The 22,361-nt window shown below is 43.3% G+C and overlaps 1 protein-coding gene across 3 annotated transcripts in view; it reads left to right on the top strand.

Moving 5' to 3' along the window:
- Positions 1-22,361, top strand: part of MBTPS2 (membrane bound transcription factor peptidase, site 2) — a 29,811-nt gene that overhangs the window by 5,362 nt on the left and 2,088 nt on the right. For all 3 annotated transcript variants that reach the window (XM_081001660.1, XM_081001659.1, XM_081001661.1), the window contains exons 4-10: positions 449-552; positions 1,990-2,117; positions 5,414-5,532; positions 8,613-8,793; positions 16,404-16,498; positions 18,364-18,565; positions 19,970-20,045. In XM_081001660.1, coding sequence (XP_080857786.1) covers positions 449-552; positions 1,990-2,117; positions 5,414-5,532; positions 8,613-8,793; positions 16,404-16,498; positions 18,364-18,565; positions 19,970-20,045 — 905 coding nt within the window. The remainder of the gene's footprint in view (positions 1-448; positions 553-1,989; positions 2,118-5,413; positions 5,533-8,612; positions 8,794-16,403; positions 16,499-18,363; positions 18,566-19,969; positions 20,046-22,361) is intronic.

The raw sequence follows: 22,361 nt of genomic DNA, 5'->3' as shown, positions 1-22,361 counted from the left end.
CCTTTTGGCAAGCCTCAAACAACCACTGTGAGGTTTGCTGGTAGGCCAAAGCAGTAGATTTTGTTGGGCCCAGTCTTCTCTGCAGGCCTGAAATTCGGAAATTATGTTTTAGGGTAAGGAACTTACTGGAGAATGCTTGGATGTTTATTATTATAGGCTTCCTGTAGTTTCCACATAGACAGAGCCAGTTATGTAGCACGAGAACCAGTGTGGTATAATGGATAAAGTTAAGGAATTGGGACAGGGAGCCCTGGGCTGGAGTTAGTGACATTGAGTCCTATCCCCCACCATATAGCCATATAACCTACCTCACAGGATTTTTGTGAGGGTAAAAGTGGGGTAACTTGCACATAAGCTTCCCTGAGCTCCTTGAAGAGAAAGGTGGGACATAAGGGCCTGTCTTTGCCTTGCTTGCTATCCTGTATCTTCTTGTGTCTTGTGAAAACAGGTGCCTGGTGTAAATCTTCCCATCAGCCAGCTGTCCTATTTCTTCACAGCTATCCTTATCAGCGGCGTCATACATGAAGTTGGCCACGGGGTGGCAGCTATCCGGTAATGCAATCCACTTTTTTCATAACTTTGTGATGAGAAAAGTTTCTGGAGGATTTAATTACGTGTGAATATGATACCATGTGAGCTTATAGTGAGCATATACTTAACCTCCCCTCATCCGAAATGAGATTCAGCAAGGGGATGAGGTGACGGAGAACTGCAGTCTTTGAAATTAGTTTCAGAGGTGGATATCCACAAGCTTCCTTTTTCCAAACATCCTTGGGAAACTTGTGTAAAGCCTTCAGTAAAGTTAATCCCAGTTGCTCCTAGTAGGCCCTGAAGCTTTATGAGGTAAATTGGAAAGAAGACCAGTCATTGTGTGGACAGCTGCAGGGAAAGATGGCAGCCCAAACTCTGCAGAGCCAGCTTCTGGCTGTTCTCTTTTTCAGCTTTCAGCACCTGCTGTGAGCCTGATAGGACAGGGATTGCTTCTGCTATTAATAAAAGGGGATCTGGCCCAGAGTAATGAATCATCTCCTTCCTTCATTAATCTCCTTCAATCACACCTCTTAACTCTCAGGTTCTTAGGAGTCTCCTTATTCTTTCTGCCACCCCTTTTACCTAATTGAACCATTTAAAGTTGTTGTTCCACCTTTCTCTCTTAAAATCCGCCCTCTGTCCAGAGAGCTGGTGCAGAGACTGAACTGTGAAGTCTCTTTTTCAACACTTGTCTCTGCCTTGAGATTACTAGGCAAGCTGCACTTTCTCATGTACAACATTATAATACTAACGTACCTTACAGGGCTGTTGTAAGGACTGGAAGGTTGCCTATTAATTTATTTGGTATGTTTCTATCCCACCTTTCCTCCAGGGAACTCAAGGTGGCATACATTTTTTCCTCACAATAACCCTGTGAGTTAGGCTAGGCTGAATGACTGTGACTGGCCCAAGGTTATCCAGTGAGCTTGATGGCAGAGTTAGGATTTGAACCCTGCTCTCCCAAGTTCTAGTCCAACACTCAGACCACAGCACTACACAGGCTACTGGACCTGGCTCAAGCTGTTAATATTAGCTTACAAGGCCCTATAGCATTCAGGGCCAGGTTACCTGAGAGAACACTTTCTCCCATAGAGACTTGTAGGGTCACTGCAATCAAGATGTGCCACATCTTGCAGGTGTCCAGATGGCAACAACCAGGAAGAGAGCCTATTTAGTGGTGGCACCCATACTCTGGAATCACCTCCAGCTCTCCCAGAATGCATCAACTATTACAATTTTGATGTTTTTTGTTTTCCTGGGCTTTTTGCTTACCTTTATGGTTTTTATGTTTATCTGGCTACTGATTGTTTTCTAATTTTAATCATAATTGCATATTTGTTTGTATTTCTTATGACTGTACACCGCCTGAAAAACCTTGACTGACAGGCAGTATACAAATATTTTTTAACAAATAATTGATTCAGTGTTGCAAATTTGTTTTATTCCCGTTTCTTTTAGAGAGCAGGTTCGATTCAACGGATTTGGAATCTTTATATTTATTGTTTATCCAGGGGCGTTTGTTGATCTGTTCACCACCCACTTGCAACTCATTTCCCCAATCCAGCAGCTGAGAATATTTTGTGCAGGTAAAATAACTTTCCCTTTTGTTAACGTATAACATAAACTGTGCTGTGTGTTCCTTAGAACATTTCGGTGTTGCAGATGGAATCTGGAAGTGCCTGGTAGAGCACTGGAGGATGAGTTGTTTAGTTATCCCATAAGCCTATAGCCTTGGAGCTGTTCAAAGCCTTTTGGAGCTGAGGTGTGCAAAGATAATACTTACCTGATCATGAAGGAGGTTTTCCCAGGGTGAGGCTCATCCATTGCACTGCAGGTGTGCTGCCCCCTGTGATTTCCCCAAATGCGGGCAACTCAACTGCATTAAAAAAAGAAAAAGAAAAAAAGATGTGAAAAATATCTTGAGCAGAGATGTAGAGGTTTGTGTTGCCAAGCAATGAGTCTGGCCTAATCTAACAGCAGATGTGCATGTACATAAGCATTCCCTAACTAGGTGCCCTGCAAATTCTCTAGCATGATGGAAGCTGTAGCCCTAAATATCTGATGTAGATAGTATTTTCTGTGAATATGCAAGCTGCAACAAATTGGCAATGTGTCTATATATAGCTTCCCTGCCCTCACTTCCACAGTGAATCAGGGCATCCTACGTAGCAGTAACTTGCTGTGCTGATCAGGTTCCTTCCATCTTCTCCCAGGTGGGCCGAAAATAAATCTAGTTTTTTCTTTCTTCTCTCCCACTGATTATCTGTTTGGTGGGCAGAGGCCGGAACTAAATCTAGATCTCAGGGCTCATAAATCTCTAGACTGGGCTGTGTACTCACACTCCTTCAAGCTTAATACATCAGGGTCTGTAATCGAAGGTACTGGAGTTGTCAACAACACATGCATCTTAGCACTACAAAAACAATCATGCCAGCAATGGGTTGTTGTTTAAGAAAAGCAGGCAGATGTATAGTGGAATACAATCTGTCTTGCTAATTGAAATAGACTGTTAAGAGCAAAAATTGTGTGTTGGGATGGCTTCAAATGGAAAATAAGATGGCTCAATCACCCATTTAATTTGAGCGTTCATGGATATTTTGCTTACGAGCAAGAGGATTAGCGTTCTGGCTAAATTTATGTGCCAATTTAGTCTTAAGCCAGATGTGATTTAAAACACTCTAAGGAGAAGAATATTATTATTAAAGCCAGCTAGTAATGGAAATGTAGACAAACCCTTAGCTACACGATTATAAACAGGCTGGTTTGTTTTACTTTCTTCATGGCAACTCAAAGCCTCAAGGAAATCCGAAGAAATGAAAACTGGGACTGAAGTGCAAGGATGATGTAAAAACACATTCATAGCAAGCATCTGTCATCAGGTTTAATTACTTTTGGCTTCTGCAATAACTTGTTGATTGAAATGTGAAATAAGAATTACACCTCCGGTCAGGCAAAATGTTCTACGAAAAAGAAAGACATGCCAAAGTGGTATGTGGGTTTGGCTGCGGTGACAGTTCACAATTCACGTCCAGGGTGTGGGGTGATGATGTGGGGACTTGCCCCTTCATAAAGGCTTTTTTCTTTTCTTTTGCAGAGCTATATTTGCAAAAAGAAATTACTGAGCAATCTCTCCACCCCACCCCGCATAGAGCCAGGATGGCTAACCCCTGGTTTTTCAGATCATCTGCAGGAGCGTCATTAGTCATGTCCTGAGCTGTCAAGGCTCATTTGACAATAACATTAAACTGAAACTTTAGTGTTAATGGCCCAGTCCTGTGGAATACTCTGCCAATAGAGATTCGGCAGGTGCCTTCTGTGCCAACTTCCCCAATGAAACTTTTCTTTTCTGTCAGGAGATTAAGAATGTATCTTTCCATAGTAGCTAATTTCTGATTTTAACTTTTTAATTTGGTTTTTATTGCATACCTTTGTGCATAATTGTTGTAAACCTCTCTGGGTTGTTTTTTTTAAAATGAATGGTGGTAAATGTTTTGGGCCACAACTCCCGTCATCCCTTAAAATTGGCTGTGCTGGCTTGAGCTGATGGGAGTTGGAGCCCAGCAACACCTGCCGGCCACAAGTTAGTCACCTCTGATGTAGTGCCTTACTGCTTCTATATAACTTCTGCTACGGCAATTTTGGCACAGTTACTTGAAAGCAAGCCCAGTTGAAACTGGTAATACAGCGGTACCTTGGGTTACATACGCTTCAGGTTACAGACTCCACTAACCCAGAAATAGTGCTTCAGGTTAAGAACTTTGCTTTAGGATGAGAACAGAAATCGTGCTCCGGCGGTGCAGCAGCAGCAGGAGGCCCCATTAGCTAAAGTGGTGCTTCGGGTTAAGAACAGTTTCAGGTTAAGTACGGACCTCCGGAACGAATTAAGTACTTAACCCGAGGTACCACTGTAGTGATAAAGCACTTAGCAATTACTTATATCTGTTTTCATTTTTTTGCAGTAATATGTATATATTAATTCTCACTTACATGGACAATCTTGTAAAGTAGTATAGTGTTGCCCTCTTCAATTACAGATGGGGACTCAGGCTAAAAATTTGTGACTTGGGTGAGGCGAGAGTTGAACCAATAGTCTTCTGGCTCACACTCTTGGCTGCTACACGAATCCAGCTCTTAAACAGACTCTTATGTCCAAATAATAGTGTGCAGGGTGGTCTAGCAACATGTGACCCTTCCGTATTTGTGCTCTTGTGTGGCTGGATCAGTTGAGTCTGAAGGAACTAGCTATGGCACCCAAAAGCTATGAAAGCGTACTCTTTATTGCGAGTCCTTGCTATCCTTATGAACAGTGTTCTGCTGACATACTGTGAATCATGTGATCGCTTTTCAAAGGTTGACTTAGGTCTGTTCAGTATTCATTCAGACTTCAATCTTGCCTTTGGGATCCCTTTCACAGACCGCACCTATCGTCATTGCAGCAATGGCCCCTTTGTGTTTGAGGCTGGATTGGTTCCCATTCATTATTTAGTCTTGTGCGCTGCTGCTTTGTCCATTGTTTATTAAGAGTGATGCGGCGTTTGCCTTGGAAGTTCTGCCAGGTACAGCCTCAGTCAGGGCTGGCACATTACAGCGCAGTCTTAACCACATCTACCCAGACTTTATCCCTATTGCATTCAATGGAGATTACCCCCATGTAAGTGGGGTTTGGATTGCGTTGCCTTTGTCTTTGAGATCTTAATTTTAAAACCTTCCATCTTGACGTATAACTAGGATGGTTTATTCTTCTCCACTTAACAGTTTGTCACTGTCGTAAATTTAGAAGCCAGTTCTAATAAATTAAGATTCTATTTCATCTGCTGTTCGTTGCATTGGTAGCCAGTGTGGGTTTTCTTTCTTAACACATACGCTCCTTCTGTTTTTATAGGAGTCTGGCATAATTTTGTTCTTGGAGTTGCAAGTCTTGTGGTCCTCTTCTTCCTGCCAGCTATTCTTTTCCCATTTTATTACACTGGTGCTGGGGCACTCGTCACTGAACTCACAGAGGTAAGAGCCATGAATAACTCAGGATTTAGAAAGAGTCCTCCATAACACTGGGCAACAATTTTTTACTTTTTGAATGTTGTCTAGATTTCTACAACTGATTTAGGGTATTTTTGCACTGCTGAATCAGAAAATGGCATCCGTTTCTCTCCATCAGGTCAGGTTTACTGTAAACTGAATGGTGGGCATTGATAAAGGTACGTACACATAAACTGCATGTTGCTTCACCATTTTTCAAACTTCAGGGCTTGAACTTCCGTTTCTTGGAACTCCTGGAATGCTCAGCGGCAGGGAGGTCTCTCTTCAGAGTCCAACAGTAGTCAGCCATCATGACTGCGTCCCAGCGACCCTGATACCTGGTCTCCATCTCTTTCATGTCCTGATGTCATCTCTTTCATTTCATGTCATCTCTTTCATGTCCCCCTGCTTGTCACTCATTGAACCCAGGTTCTCAGGAAACCGGTCCATATGTGAAAATAGGTAGTGCATCTTGACACTCATGTTGCAGCCCAGGTTTCTGAAAGCAGTCAGCATGTTGTTGACAAGTTCTGCGTAGTTTCTGGCCTTATTGTTGCCAAGAAAGTTCTTCACTACCAGAACAAATGCCTTCCACGCTTCCAGTTCCACTTCGTTCATTGACTTTCTGAATTCTGGATCTCTGATGAGCTGACGGATCTGAGGACCGTCAAAGATGCCAGCTTTCAACTTCTCCATGGTCAATCCTGGAAAAGCCTGGCACAAGTAAGTGAAGCAGTCACCATCCTTGTCCAGAGCCTTGGTGAACTGCTTGATTAAGCCGAGCTTGATGTGCAGCGGTGGGAAGAGTATTCTGTCTCTGTCCACCAGAGGGTCGTTGATGACATTCCTTTCTTTGCAAGGCACCAATTCCTCCCGCACAGGCCAGTCCTTCTTCGTGTAATGCTGAGCACGGTCCCTACTATCCCACATGCACAGAAAACATGGGTACTTGGTGAAGCCAGACTGTTGTCCCAACAAAAAGTTCACCATCTTCAGGTCAACACAAATAAACCACTTATGCTGATCATAACCAATTTTCTCCAGCACATACTTCACCGCTCCATAGTTCTCCTTCAGTGTACTCGAGTGAGCCAGGGGTATAGAGGCAAACTGGTTGCCGTTGTGTAGCAGAACACATTTCAGTGATCACTTGCTGCTGTCAATGAACAGTCTCCAATCTTTGGGTTCGTACTGTGGCACTCCAAGCTTGAGCAGAAGCTGCGCAATATCTGCACAGTACACCAAGTCCTTCTCTTCCGAGAAAAAACGGAGGTACTCTTGATGCCTGTTGCGGAAGAAGCTGATGCGAGCACTGTCAAAGAGGAGGTTTTTTCCCTTCAATCTGGATGCCAACAGTTTGGCAGAGTCCTTTGACAAGCTGAGGTCGCGAACTAGATCATTCAACTCCTTTTGGGAAAATGGATGTGGAGCATCATCTTCAAGAACCACTTCTTCTTCATGTCCTTCAACATTGGAGGCATCTTCGTCACCAATGTCAGGAAGTTCTCCGAAGATAGGCACTGGAATTTCATCACAATGAGCTACAGGACGACGTGCTGATTGAAGATCAGGATTAATTTAGTTTTGATCCCCCAACTTTATGCTTTGCCGCACCAATTTATGGAAGATTTTGAGGTTTTTTGACTTCATACTGATCCCTTTTCGACATAATCACCCAGAACTATCGGACCTGAATACTTCTTGTCATTAAAATAATCATTTCCAATCAAAACAATTATTCGACATGGCATTTTACCCCCACCAACTTCTTCTAAAATGCTCCACACAAGCATACATGTGAACAAAAGCGTAAAAAAACGACATGTGGCCATAACTCAAAAACTTGACCTGATTGAGCAAAACCAATGTGATTTTTGGATTCAGCACATCAGATTCGTCCTAAATCAACTGAAAAAACGCAGACAACAAATTTGTTGTTGACCAGTGTAATCTATTAAGTCAAGCCCTGCAGTTCTTTCACTCCTCCCCAAAAGTGTTTGTGCTAGGAAACTTGATTTTTTGGTGCTGCTGCTTCATGGAGCCCTGGGGCTGGGTGAAATTGCTCATCCCTGTTCCATAATATGGTACTAATCGCTAAATTTTCCATGTTAATTGACCCATTCAAAGTACTCCTTGTCCTAGAGCCAGAAAGGATATGCTGTTGCCACTGGAGCTTCCTTAGAAAATTTGTAGCACCACTAATGATAAGTCCTGATGCAAAGACTGTGGACTAGTAGTAGAAAGCGTAGTGAGACTGCCTCTGGCCAAATTGACCTTGCATACTGGGATGGGCAGGGGCCCATTGATGGCGCAGGGTGGTGCATTCATGTAATGAAACAATAAAGATTGGGAGATAATCATAGAATCGTGGCGTTGGAAAGGATCATAAGGGTCATCTAGTCCAATGCCCTGCAATGCGGGAATCTTTTGCCCAACGTGGGGCTCGAACCCACGACCTTGAGATTAAGAGTCTCATGCTCTACCAGTTGAGCTATAATAAATCATAAGTAATCATACTTGAAGCAAAGGGCCTGAAAAAGAAGCTCCCAGACAGACATAGATACATATACATTCCAGTGCAGTCACTGTCACAAGGAAATTTGTCCTTGGCCTAATTTTAAAAAGTTTATTGTTGATACAGCACTTTAGAAAGTTGCTGTGCTTCTTCTGGAAGGCAGGACATTGTTAAGGTGGGTTTATTTGGGGCCTTTTGGAGACAGATGGCAACAAAATGAACCCTGGAATGGACATTTTCACATTAAGGCACTTGGCTAACTGAGATGCATCGATTGCACTGTCTCAACTTTTGCCAAAACTTTTAATTTTTCATCATATCTTGTATGATAGCAATTCATGAAATCCAAAGTGTGTATTGACTGTGGTCTGCGCACAGCCATAGTCCAGTTTTAGAACTATGTTTTTAGGAAATATTCTTTGTTCCCCTTCCCATTAGAGATGTTACTCCTTCTGTATTTTGGAATAATGGCAAGAGACGGAGAGATCCAGGCACTATTTGGGACAAGGGTGCATACAGGTTTTACAGCTTAATGTTTTATTGCACTTAGGATTCTCCTGCTAATGGGCCCAGAGGGCTTTTTGTTGGTGACCTTATCACCAGTCTGCAAGACTGCTCAGTTCATAGTGTGGAGGACTGGAATTCCTGCCTGGGAAAGATCTCTCTGAAGCCACAAACAGGCTATTGCATAAAGACATCAGTGCTACAACAGCTAAGCTACCCATCTAGAGGTATAGTCGTTTCTATGTTGTTGGTTGTTGTTATTATTAGTCATTTTAAGGATGGTAAAAACAAGGCCTTTGGCCATTTTCCCCCTGTTATATCTGACATTTTAGTTCTGATGGCTGTCTTAGAATTTGTATTAGGGTTTTGGGGTTTATGGTAATATTTTAATTTTGTGATCAGGGTTGGAATGGGGATTGTTATATATTTTAATACTATTGTGATATTGAATATGTTAGCCACCAGGTTCTATTGAAAATTGGTTTTGGAAATATTTAAGTATCTAAACAAATGCCTGTGCATATATCTTGCCTGTCTAGTACATTCTTTCTGTGGCTGCCTGCTTAAGATGGATCAAAGCCAGATAACAAATAGATGAGTAACCCAGTCATGTGGTTTTAGTTTCTGCAGCGCAAACCGTAGTCTACACCCTGATAGCTGGAAGAGCAGCCTAACCTTGGCAAATGGGGCAGATGCACCTCCCTTTGTCCTGTTCAACATTGGGACATTACTACTGTAGAATAATGGTCTGGCCTTGTAGAGCTGTATCTAAATTCATAGGCTTCCTAAGTAGCTGATAGGATACTTCATAAAGGGCTATTTCTGGGCTCTTTACACCCCTCATCTGTGCCATCATATTCTCAAAACAGCAGTGATGTTGAAGTCCATCTAAGTGGGTGAGCACAATTTGTGGTGACACAAATTGTGCCCTTTAAGCTGTCTTAGCAGGAGCATCTTATAACTTTGGGCTATGAGGCTATGTATCCTTCTTACACTGCACAAAATAACATTTCACTACTCATTAGTTATCCAAGATCTCCATCTCTTCTTTTTCTTTTCTGATGTAGCATCGTGCCAGTTAGAAAATGACAAGAGGGTGTTCCCCATCTCCACCCATCTCTTGTCCTGTATCCACAAGTTGGCTCCTTGAGTTCCTAGGATTTATATTTTTTTATGTCTGTGGTGAAAAATGTATAAACTTTAATGACAGTTTTTCATTATGCTACTGTTATAAATAGCTTTGAGATTCTCCTCAGGCCAAAAAAGATCAGCATAAAACATGAATCTAAATAAATAGAGCCTTTGGGGTTTAAATATTTTGTAGCTGTGCATGTAAAAATACTCAGCAGGCAGTTCTATTACCAACATCATATGTCTATTTAATTTGCAATGATAAATGTAATTCGATTTAGGTATGGCTATACCTGCAACTTTCTTGCAAACATAGGTTGGTTTTCAGCCAACTTGTCTGTCCATGTGTGTTTGCTAATAACCCTTAGTAATAACCCTTACAAGATGGCCACCGTGTAAGTTTCCTCCTTCCAGTTCTCTCCGACCTCTTCTCCTGACTTGGATTTTACAACCGCTGGAGTAAGCTATTTACTTTAGTTTTGCCTTTTGCTAGACAAGTAATTGCTGGACTCTCCTCTGGTGTGATGCCAGATTTTAATTAAGTTTGACGAAGGAGGATTGCTTTGGATTGATCTGGGTGGTGCCAAACTTGTGTGCTTCATAGAACAACGATCCTTCAGACCTGCACCGCCGGCACGAAGAGAAACTCCCCTGTTTAAGGTTTCTTATTGCTAAATGATTTTCTCTTCTGGGGGACACTCGGACAAATGACTGAGAATTGTAAGTAAGCAACGAACTTTACCTTACTTTTTCTTCGCTCACCACTCCCCTGCCTCCTGCAATACTCTCTAAGGTGCATTAAGATATTTCCAATTATTGCGGATATTTCTCCTAATCTCCACTATGGGCCATGGCAAGCGGCCAAGGGACCTGGATGAGGCAATGCCTCCCCCGAGGCCCAAACAGTCCAAGAGTGATTCTTTCTTTCTTAACTGTAGCAGAAATAACGAGGAAGATAGCTACACGGTTGAAACCCACAATCGTTTTAATCCTTTAATTGACCTCGCAGCCGATATAGAAGTGGAGGGGGTGAACTCGAAGGCAACGAATAATGCTAATGATAATGACAAAGAAGTGAGAGTCACCTCGAAGGGGGAGTCCGAGTTGGCCCTGGGCGATGGCATGGGATTCAATCATTTCCAATTAATAATCAGGACCCTGCGCTGCATCTTTAAGAGCATAAATGGGATCTCCATGCAGGTGAATAATCTCCACCAAAAGCTTGAGGCCCATTTGCTGGAGCTGCAGCACAACCTCACTCTGCCTCCGAGGGATTTAAAGGGACAGAGGTGTACCTCCCCTGTTAGACATGAAAGTGGTACTGGTGGTCACCTCTTAAAAACTCAACTGGACTCTCAATCTCTGATCTTACAACCAAACAAAATATGTCTAACTATACGCAGCAGTGACCCCAGGTCCCCAAGGTGGAATAATCCGAGAGATGTCAAAGATCATCTAAGGCAACTCCTTCAGATTTGGCCTCCGCTAATAGATCTCAGTACAGTGAAACTCTTATACTACCACCATCGGTTCCAAAAAGTACTGCTCTCCTTCCAGTCACCAAAAATTCCCTCCATACTGGTTAGGCATAAAGCGTTTTTGGCCACCTGGGGCATCTTCCCAACGAGAGTCTTTAATGACACCAGGATTAAACCTCTTTTCCGTAGCATCGTACAAAAAGGTATCCGCTCGCCAGACAGGCGCGACATAGTCTTGAAACTCAAGCTGTCCACCCGGGAACCTCACCCTCCCTCTCAGCCCAAGCCTCCTGGTTTATCTACTCCAGCTACAGAGAAGCATGACCAAAGCGGGCCCAGCCATCTGGCTGCCTCAGAGGAGAGGGACCTCATTTCATCCTATGGCGAGTTGCCATTAGTAGAACAGCAGGAAGTTATAAACAGGCTCGATACACTCAAGCAGCAACTTACACATGTACTTCAAGAAAAAATCTCCTCAAATCCTGGTCATAGCAACCTATTAAATCAAAGGAATGCAGTCATGAAGGGGCTAACACCCCAGAAACCCCTGCCAATCACTGGGACTCCAATAACGGATGATATGGCAGTCTGCCTGGCGGAAGCTCCTCATACACCGTCGCAACGCAGACCCCCTTCACCTCTACTAATAGATCTGCAATCAGCTACCTCGTCCTCCGCCTTAAAGAGCAATGCGCCAAACACCCCTCATCCTGGTAATCTGTCAATGTCCTATTCTTCTATGCCTGACCTGGAGTCCTCATTCAGTGTGGTCCAGCCAGATGACTGTATATCCTCGTCCTTTGCCAGTCAACCTCTTTTGGTAGAACCTCATGTATCCGCAACCTCTTCAAGCCAACATATAAACGTTAAGGAAGCCACTGCGCAAAGAGACAGCTCAGGCTTTATTGAAGACCCTGCTGGCCACATCAATCAAATTACCACCCCTTCGATACCTTCGGCTGTATCACGCCTGGCGCTGTCTCAGACCCTTGGCAATGCTTCTCCCACCAGCAACCAGAGTAACTGACTAGCACATAGTCCCTCTTCAAACTGCTTCAATGTGCTATCCTGGAACGTGGCGGGATGGACGTCCAAACAGGATGGCGGGGATATGAAAGAGTTTTTAGCGAAATTCCAGATTATGGGTATATAAGAGACCTGGTGCTTAGAATCGTCACCCCCCCCTTCCCTACTGGGCTATGACGCCTTTGTGATTCCTGCGACCAAAACACATTTGTTTGGGCGCCCTAGTGGAGGCCTGGTAACATTTGTTTTGCAGGAGCTTCAACTTAATATCTCTCCTCTCTTTTGGTTAGAGAGTAATTGCATTCAAACTTTACATATCACTAACAGCCCGGTTGGGGACTTCATATGTGTAAACTTGTACAATCCATCTACCTACTCCTCTTCTCATTCAAATCAGCTTTGGGAGGATTTAAGATTTATCCTCGATAAATCTGTGGCTGAATTTCCAAAGTCAGAGATCCTTATAATGGGGGACTTTAATGCCAGAATCGGAGCAGATATAAGCTCATTCACCGATAAGTCGCAATTATTCATAGAAGAGGAGTGGTTTCCTACGTGGAATTCACATGATAAGACCATTAATAGGGCTGGCATCATACTGCTGGAGTTTACCATAAACTGCGGGCTGCACAGCTTGCATGGCACACCCAAAGACTGGTCCGGGGGATTCTATACTTTTCTAGGATCTAGAGGGGCAAGCGTTATAGACTACATCTGGTCCTCCTCGGCATTTAATGATAAGGCATATTGTTTCAATGTGTTCAACAGAACCGAAAGTGACCACCTGCCAATCGCCATCTCCTTCCTCCACACACAGCTGGGGCTTCCCAGCTCACTCCACCCCCAGGATCCACTGATCTTAGCTCCTGGACGTAAGAAGTGGGATTTCTATCTGGAGCAAGACATAAAAGTCCTCCTAAATTCCCCTGAGATCCTAGCCCTGAAAGCTCAGCTGTTAACAATGAATGTGAATCATTTCTCAACTTTCCAGCAAATTCTAGCCTTCTTGCTTCCTTCACTTACGAAACCTTCCCGTGCGATTCTAACCTGGAAGAATCAAACTTGGTTCGACCAAGAATGCAAACAGTGCAGAAGTAGGCTTAGATTTCTTCAGTCTGATATGAAATCAGACAGCACCCAGAGCAAAATCAGGGAGTTAGCCCAATTCCGTTCATACTACAAGAAGCTGCTCCATCATAAGAAATTGCTCTTTGCGAAAGAACGCTGGACGGCACTGTCAGTGGCCATTAAAACCCGTGACGACAAGAAATTCTGGAATTTAATTAATGCAGGTTTAAGACCCCCCTCATTCATCGCTAATAACATCACAGCAGCCAGTTGGCACTCTCACTTTGCTCAGCTGTATTCCGCCCCAGATCCCGAAGTAAATGTTGTCTCCACTCTTCCAGCATCTGCCTTGCCCACCTGGGAGCCAGTCTCCCCAGAGAGATGTATACAACTAATCAGTACGCTTTCAGGGGATAAATCCCCGGGGGAGGATATGATACCACCTGAGGTATTCTTGTCGAACCAGACATGGTGGGCCCCTATTTTAGCTTCTCTCTTTACCACTATTAATGCTACTCTTAAGATTCCACCTAATTGGAAACAGAGCATAGTCATCCCAATACATAAAAAGGGGGATCCACAAGATCCGCGTAACTATCGACCTATCAGTCTGCTGGACATATCATACAAGGTCTACTCTAGATTCTTGCTAGAGAAATTAATCGAGTGGGCAGAAGAAACAAAGCTATTCCACCCGGAACAGGCTGGCTTCCGTAAAGGTCACAGCACATCTGGCCAATGTCTTGTTTTATTTACCCTGATTGATAAATACCTAAACAGGTTCAACTGCAAACTACACGCGGCTTTTGTGGACCTGACCTCCGCTTTTGACTCCATCCCCAGAGATAGGCTATGGCAGAAGCTTAGTTACACTAACATAGATAAGAGACTCCTCCACCTGCTTATGGAAATTCATAATGACATATCGGCCAGAGTAAAATTCGGCCCTCTGGGAGCTCTATCTGATCCTTTCCCTCTGAATAAAGGGGTCAAACAGGGCTGCCTCTTGGCCCCTTTTCTATTCAATTTCTACATCAATGACATCGTTACAACCATGAAGGCCCTAAATCAATCTGCCCCCTCTTTACAACAGCTCAAGATCCCCATATTACTCTATGCGGACGACATGGTGATACTGTCTTTAACCAAGCAGGGCTTAAACAACATGCTCAGAGGGCTCATGACATATTGTGATACCAATTCCCTCAAAATCAATTTCGCCAAAACCAAAATTCTTACTTTTGGCACGAAAACTCGGAAGCCTTTCTGGAATTTTGAGGGCCACTCTATTGAATATTGTTCAGCATTCAAGTATTTGGGTATCACTTTTCAGCATGGGCTTAGCTGGTCAGCTCACCTAAATATGACCATCCTGGCTGCCCGTAGAACCATCAAAGCCTTGGAGAAATTCTTCTATGCAAAAGGCGGCCAGTTGGTTCCACCAATCAGAAAAGCATTTATCAGCAAAGTCCTCCCGATGTTACTGTATGGGGTTGAAATCTGGGGGTGGAATTTAAAAACACTACAATGGCTGGAGATTCTGCAAAACTCTTTTGCACGAAAGATACTGGGCCTCCCCAAGGGCTCAGTTGCTGCACAGTTAAGAACAGAACTGGGCCTCCCCTCCATTGTTGCGAGAGCCCACATTAGAATCATTAGTTTTTACTGTAAATTAATCAATGCCCCAGGTTCCCTACTAGCTAGGCAAGCCTTTTTAACTTGTTCTCATACCAACAAATGGTCCAAGGCCATGGAGACTATTACTGCACGCTACTCCCTCCCAGATCTCGACACGCTGTCATCTTGGGACCAACATAAAATCCGGGCCTGGATTCTTACAAGAGACGAGGCCATGGACCGGGCACAGTCCATTACAGCTCGCCTCTCCATGTGGCTCCCTAAAGTGAAAGTGGTAAGATCACTTGCCAACTACTTGATAGACCTGACGGAGCCCAATTTGAGAAGAGCGTTTACTATGGCCCGTTTCCATTCTATACCCACGGCCTTCCTGCAGGGGATTTACTCTAAGACCCCTATTACTCAGCGTTTATGTCCATGCACAATGAATGAAGTAGAGGACTTCATACATTTCTTTTTCTACTGCCCTATTTATGAGCCAATAAGACCTAAGCTCCTCCTCTTGATCCCGTCCAGCATTACATCTAAGGAAGACTGTTTGAAATCGCTTCTTGTGGACGCAAATCCCCAAATTTCACGTGGGGTGGCAATCTTTATAGTGCAGGCTCTGAAACTCAGGGCTACTCTGACTGGGTAGTGTGTCCTAGACCTGGACCTGTTTTAATTCTTTTTATTACTTTTTCAACCCAATGTGCCGAGCCTATTTTGGGGGCATTTTATGTTTTATATACATCCGCATTTTGGATTCTTGGCGCTGGCAACTAAATCTTTACATTATTGTCTTAGGGTAATTTAAATGTCATTACGCCAGTAATATCGCTTTGAATTTTGTTTGGTTGCTTGTCTCTAGTATTTTTGTCTTATTTTGCTATGGCTGTATGCTAATGCAATAAAGGTTTTGAACTGTAATTTTGTAAGGGTTCTGGTTATAACCATTTACAGATCCTTTGCCCTTGCTCAGAATAACAGATCCAAAGGCTCTTGTATGCATCAGTACTAATTCAGCTGAATACTTTAGACTACAGACAGAGCTTCAAAGACAAGGGCTCAAGTGGGTTTATTCAGCACGAACCCCCAAACATGGTTTGAGTACCCTTGACAGTATCTAGATCAGGCATAGGAAAACTCCGGCCCTCCAGATGTTTGGGACTACAATTTCCATCATCCCTAGCTAACAAGACCAATGGTCGGGGATGATGGGAATTGTAGTTCCAAACATCTGGCGGGCCGGAGTTTGCCTATGCCTGATCTAGATGTTCCAGTTGAACTGTATTCTTTTCCATTCAAAAAAACCTTCACAAAAGTATATGGGAGAAATAACTCCACCATGAATTGATGACAACATTTCTCACTAAAGCATGAAGCTGTCACAGGGAACTGTGCCTTCTCTGAAGGATAGTGGTGGCTGTTGAGTGTTTTGTTTCTTTCACTCGGGAGTACAAATCTAGGAAGCTGTGATTTCTGAAAATCTAATAATGAGTTGTGTTTCTCTTTAGGTTTTAAAAGACTTGACGGCACTGTTGAATGTTGTAGCAACAACAGCCTCACAGACGTCTGCTTTTCATACAGTAATAACTTAAACGGTCAGTCGGTAAGTTAGCTGTGCAAACTGTCAGATCCAAACACCAATATAAATAGTTGACAGGCACCACAAGGTTTGTTTTGAAACGTTGGAGTTGGGCTCTTAAACTGAACTTGGCATATTAATCCAGTTGTAAACATATTATCCTCATAACACAATCTGTGTACTTGAGAAACAGAAATAAGGAAGTTGAGCAGTCATACGTCTTCTGTTTACATAACCATTTGAATCCTTTCCTACATGCAAGCAAATTGCAGTGACCTCCTGACACACACGTTTAAGGCCTGAGCTAAGAGAGCTAAACTGGCAGCCATTTAACTAAATTTAAGGCTGGATACTGGTTTTGAGGGGACACAGGTGGCACTGTGGTCTAAACCACAGAGCCTAGGGCTTGCCGATCAGAAGGTCAGCGGTTCAAATCCCTGCGACAGGGTGAGCTCCCGTTGCTCGGTCCCTGCTCCTGCCCACCTAGCAGTTCAAAAGCACGTCAAAGTGCAAGTAGATAAATAGGTACCGCTCTGGCGGAAAGGTAAACGGTGTTTCCGTGTGCTGCTCTGGTTCGCCAGAAGTGGCTTAGTCACGTTGGCCACATGACCCGGAATCTGTACGCCAGCTCCCTCGGCCAGTAAAGCAAGATGAGCGCCGCTACCCCAGAGTCGTCCGCGACTGGAGCTAACGGTCAGGGGTCCCTTTACCTTTACCTTACTGGTTTTGAAGGTCCTAAGCAGCTTGTGGCCAGGTTTCTAGAGGGAAAGCCTTCTTCCATATTGTCCAGTGCAGCAGCTGTAGCCTGCAAAAGAAGTCCTATTAACCACCTCACAGCCTGCCATGCCCATACTTAGTGTTGTAGGGTGATTACTTTCTCCACGGTGATAATTACTTTCCAGAACAATTTATTGTGGAGATCTGGCAGGCTCTAACTGTTGTATGTTTCTGCCAACAGTGGAAAATACCTGTTTTACCTGGTTTTACTTGGCCTAGTTACTCTGATCAATATTTTTAACTTTGTTTCATTGCAATATTTTGTTGCTGGGAGGTGTGTGTGTGTGTGTGTGTGTGTGTGTGTGTGTTTCTAAATGCCTCAGCATTTCTTTTTAAAATGAAAGATAGTTCATAAATTATTTTAATAAGCAATGTCAAGAAGATCATGTATGCCCATGGGGCTGTAGCTTGGAGCAAGGGGTGATAAAAGGGATATGCATGTCAAAACTAGAATAACTGGATCACAGCCATTCCCTGAAGTCCAGCTTTGTGTTTGAAGAAGACACATGCAGTGAAAAGTGCTTGTGAATGTGCACATGAAGTGACTCCCTTATGGGGAAAAGTTGCAACATTTGGGACTTTTCACGTTAGAGAAAAGGAAAGAGGCGACATGATAGAAGTTTATAAAATTACACTTGGCAGGGAGAAAGTGGATAGAAAAAAAAAGCTTTTCTCTCTCTCATAACGTTAGAACTGATGGCCATCCAATTAAGCTGAATGTTGGAACATATAAAAGCAATTCTTCACACAGCACATAGTTAAAACTATGGAACTTACTCCCACAGAATGTAGTGATTGCCACAAACTTGGGTGGGTTTGGAAAAGGATTGTACAGATTCATGCAGGAAAAGGCTATCAATTGCTACTAACTAGTTATGATGGCTGTTCTCTGCCTCCATGGTCACAGGCAGCAATGCTTCTGGACAGCAGTTGCTGGGAGTCACAGGAGGGGAGAGGGCTCTTGCACTCAAATCCCGCTTGCTGGTTTTCCACAGGCATCTGGTCGGCCACTGTGAGAACAGGATGCTGGACTAGATGGGCCATTGGCCTGATCCAGCAAGCTCTTCTTCCACTGTTATAGTCTCTACCTGAATGTTTATTTAACACCCCAGGTCCAGTATGCCTGTCTGCCAGCACGGAAAGCTATTGAGGCCAGCCAACTTTGCCGAACCAATACGGATTGCCGGAGGGAGTTTGTTCCAAGTTTGTGTGTGACGCCTTCTCTGGAAAACCAAACTAGGCTGATCCGAGTGAAACATCCACCTCAGATGGATATGCTGTTTGTTGGGCACCCGTTGCATCTCCAGTATACAGGTTGGTATGATTTTGCAGGGAGATTATAAACAAAGCTGAGCATGTGAGTAACTAAACCTCATAGGAAATTTGTTGGCAAGTTGCTGGTGTAGCTTCCGTTGAATCCAGCCACCCCTCACCTTTAGCAGTACTTTATCTGTGTGATGAGCCTGTTTTCTGAGTCAGACTCAAAACTGCACTCCACTCTTCCTTCCTTCCCTTGAGCAGTTGCAGTAAATGAAGTTATTGGAAGGACCTCAAGGGTCATCTAGTCCAAGCCCCTGCTCCATGTGTTTAAAAAAACTTAGATGCAGCAACATGGAAAAGATTTAAAGTTCTCTAAACTTTAGAGAAATTGGGCTTTATTTTGTAAGTGTGCCTTTCATACCTGTTCATATCTATTTTATACTTGGGGATGCATAAACAGATAATTGGGCCTAGGTAGGTGGTATAGTTCAGGTATCTGAAATTATTGCTGCCAGATCTTTAGATATGCCCATATCACACTTCCATTTGATTTCCACAGGCTGTCTAAGTTTAACAGGCTGTCATTTATTTAAACTAATATCTTTACCCATGACAGGGCCTTCTTGGTGGTGGTTCTTTACTTCTGGAATGCCATCCCTGGTGAGGGGCATCTGTCTCCCTCGTTATTAATTTCAGGGGGAATTTTTCACCCAGGGGGAACAATTCACCCAGGCTGAAAGATACTATTCCTGGCAAAGCTGAAATCATTAGCTGTGAAAATACATTATTGTTTTTAGTTGTTCTTAATGCTCTTAAAAATGTTTTTTATATATTTTGTATTTAATTGTGTTGCTTTGCTGCCTTGTTGTTTGCCACCTTGGGCTTCCTTGGGAGGAAGCAGGGATCTAGAAGAAGAAGAAGGAGAAGAAGAAGAAGAGAGCCCTGATTCTGGCAGCAAATTGTGTTTTTTATCAGACTTCTCTGAATGCTTAAAGTTTGTACCTTTGGGCTTAAAAACAAATCTCAAAGAGCAGGGATAATCCTCTCAACAATGTAGATTATTCCTCTTCCTACTTTTACCTTCCTTACCATTTCTTCCTAGCTTGAAGTTAAGCCCTGACACCAAACAATTGAGGAGTTGGAATGGAATCCATTTCCTGTTTGTTGCTGCCTTTTCTGCTGTCATAATTGCGTCTGTGGTACTTCAAATAAGAATATTTGCTTTATAGACTTTGATAATAAGAAGTACAATTGCTCAATTGTAAAGTAGCCACAAGCACATCATATGCTTAGGCCTAACGTTCTCATAAAATAGAGCTCATTAATGTATGACTACATTGGCAATAGTATAGGAGAACAAAAGCTATATTTGTCATGAATGAGAAATGTTTGTATTCTGCCAAAATGTTCTTCACTTTCGTAGGCTTGTAAAACTTTCTTTTTTGTTATTCTTTAAAGTGAGTCTCAGCAGTTTTGTACCTCGACACAGCTTCCTCAGTATCGATCTGCCTGTGGTAATGGAAACATTTTGCAAGTATCCTTTGTTATTTGTGTCAGCTTTTCTAGAGAAGACACTGCAAGTATCTCTTATAAATAAAAGGACTTTTGAGGACCAAAACAATTTGATTTTTCAAAAAAGAGATTGCTCTTATCTAGGTTGTGTAGATTTAGTTTAGAATTAAAGCTTATTACATTTATACATTGCTTCCCACGAAGGGTTTCCACTACGGTATGTGAAATATAGTGTTAGATTTTCAGATTCTAATCCTAGCACTTCTGTCCTGTTTTCTAATGTTCCTTTCACACTGCAGTACCTGTTACATTATTGAACTAAGGATTTGTTACCAGTGTTGTGCTATATTCTGTTTATACCGGTGGTTGTGGTGAGGCACAACAAACCTCAATGGAGAACATCACGACTCTCCAACCCTATCCTCACATGCATTCCTCTGGTCCCCACGATACCCCCATACAAAGAGCAAGAAAGAATTGTTTGCCAGTATACTACCTACATTTTTGTCCCCTTCTATGATTTTCTGTGTTAATGGGGCTGCAAATGGATTATTTCGGGAACCAATTAATGCAGAAATGAGTGCTGAACTTCTGCTAGTTCCCACTAGATTTCCAGAATTGGCTTTTATGTTGTGTGAAAGCTCAAATATAACATGGAAATTAGAAGTTAGGGGAACATCAGGGCAATGGAATAAACTGCTGTGGGAATGCAACGTGAGAAAATCCTGAGGCGATGTATTCAACGGTTTAAGGGCTGAGAGCCATTGGCAAGTTAAAGGTGCTTTAGCTCGACCATTGGTACAGCCTTATTGAGGAGTAAGGAGCGTCCTGCAACTCTATGGACTGCCTTGTCTTTTTATCATGCTGTAGCAATGCTCAGTCAAGTAGGGGAACCTAAGGCCCTCCAGATGTTGTTGGACTCCCAACTCCCATCATTCCTGACCATTGTCCATGCTGGAGCTCATGGGAAGTGGAGTCTGATAGCACCTGCAGGGCTACAGCTCCCCATCACTGCTCTAGCTGCTTTAACTGTGTTGAAGCTGAAGGCTTTCTAAGATTTGACTAAATAATTTGTATATTCATAACTCCCTTAGAAAGGCTGTATCTGTGATGGAGAGGCCTGTAGGATGCAAGGCACTGCCAAGTCCAGCAGTCTTTCATTCCTATGCTAAATAATGCTTGTGGCTGACAGGTGTAACAAATTATACCCATTAAAGTGTTTCACTGCACTTTGCAAATGAGTACCATACTGTGAGCAATATATAAATTTCTCTACATGAATAGGAATGGTATATAGGTTTGGCTGTAAATTAAGTGATGGCCACTTATTCTTTTGATGATCATAACTGTGGCATGGAATAGAAATGGTATGGCCAAATCTCAGCTTTTGGTTTATTTGGATCGGTCTCCCAAGTTAGAAGCACACCTTCATCTATCCTCTAGAACAGGGTTTCCCAAACTTGGGTCTCCAGTGGATTACAGTGCACATTGTCCCTGCCCACTGGCCCTGCTAGCTAGGGATAATGGGAACTGTAGTCCAAAAACAGCTGGAGACCCAAGTTTGGGGAACCCTGTTCTAGGATGTATGAAATGTGGAATTACAAATATGTACACAGAAGTGAGAGTAGAAATGTTGATGTGATAATAGAGCACGTGTGTGCATAAAGCAAGGATAAAGGTAAAGGGACCCCTGACCGTTAGGTCCAGTCGTGGCCGACTCTGGGGTTGTGGCGCTCATCTCATTTTATTGGCCAAGGGAGCCGGCGTACAGCTTCCGGGTCATGTGGCCAGCATGACTAAGCCGCTTCTGGCAAACCAGAGCAGCGCACGGAAATGCCATTTACCTTCCTGCTGGAGCGGTACCTATTTATCTACTTGTACTTTGATGTGCTAGGTTGGCAGGAGCTGGGACAGAGCAACGGGAGCTCACCCCGTCGCGGGGATTCGAACCACCAACCTTCTGATTGGCAAGTCCTAGGCTCTGTGGTTTAACCCACAGCACCACCCGTGTCCCATAAAGCAAGGATGGGCATGGCTATTCTTTTCATGAAGCGGCATACGTAGAGGATGGCAGTGAAACCACCTCATTCCTGTAGCCAAATCTTTTAACTTGCAGTGTTTTCTTGCTGCAATGAGTTTGCGTTTTCCGCTGAGCTCCAATACAGTAAGTAAGCTGGTCTGGGGGGCGGGGAATCAAATCTTTTAAAATGGAATGCAGCAATATAAGGGCAGGTTTTCTTCCTCTCTGCCTTGTGCTCTTTTCTATGCAAAGAATACAGCACTCCCAGTTTACATGTAAACGGTACAGATACATATAAATGGCACAGATACATGACTC

The sequence above is a fragment of the Podarcis pityusensis genome (genome assembly GCF_964106645.2).
Source record: "Podarcis pityusensis genome assembly, chromosome: 4".
Taxonomy (NCBI): Eukaryota; Metazoa; Chordata; class Lepidosauria; order Squamata; family Lacertidae; genus Podarcis; species Podarcis pityusensis.
Note: the sequence above shows the minus strand (reverse complement) of the source record. Positions and strands in the feature narration are given on the sequence as shown.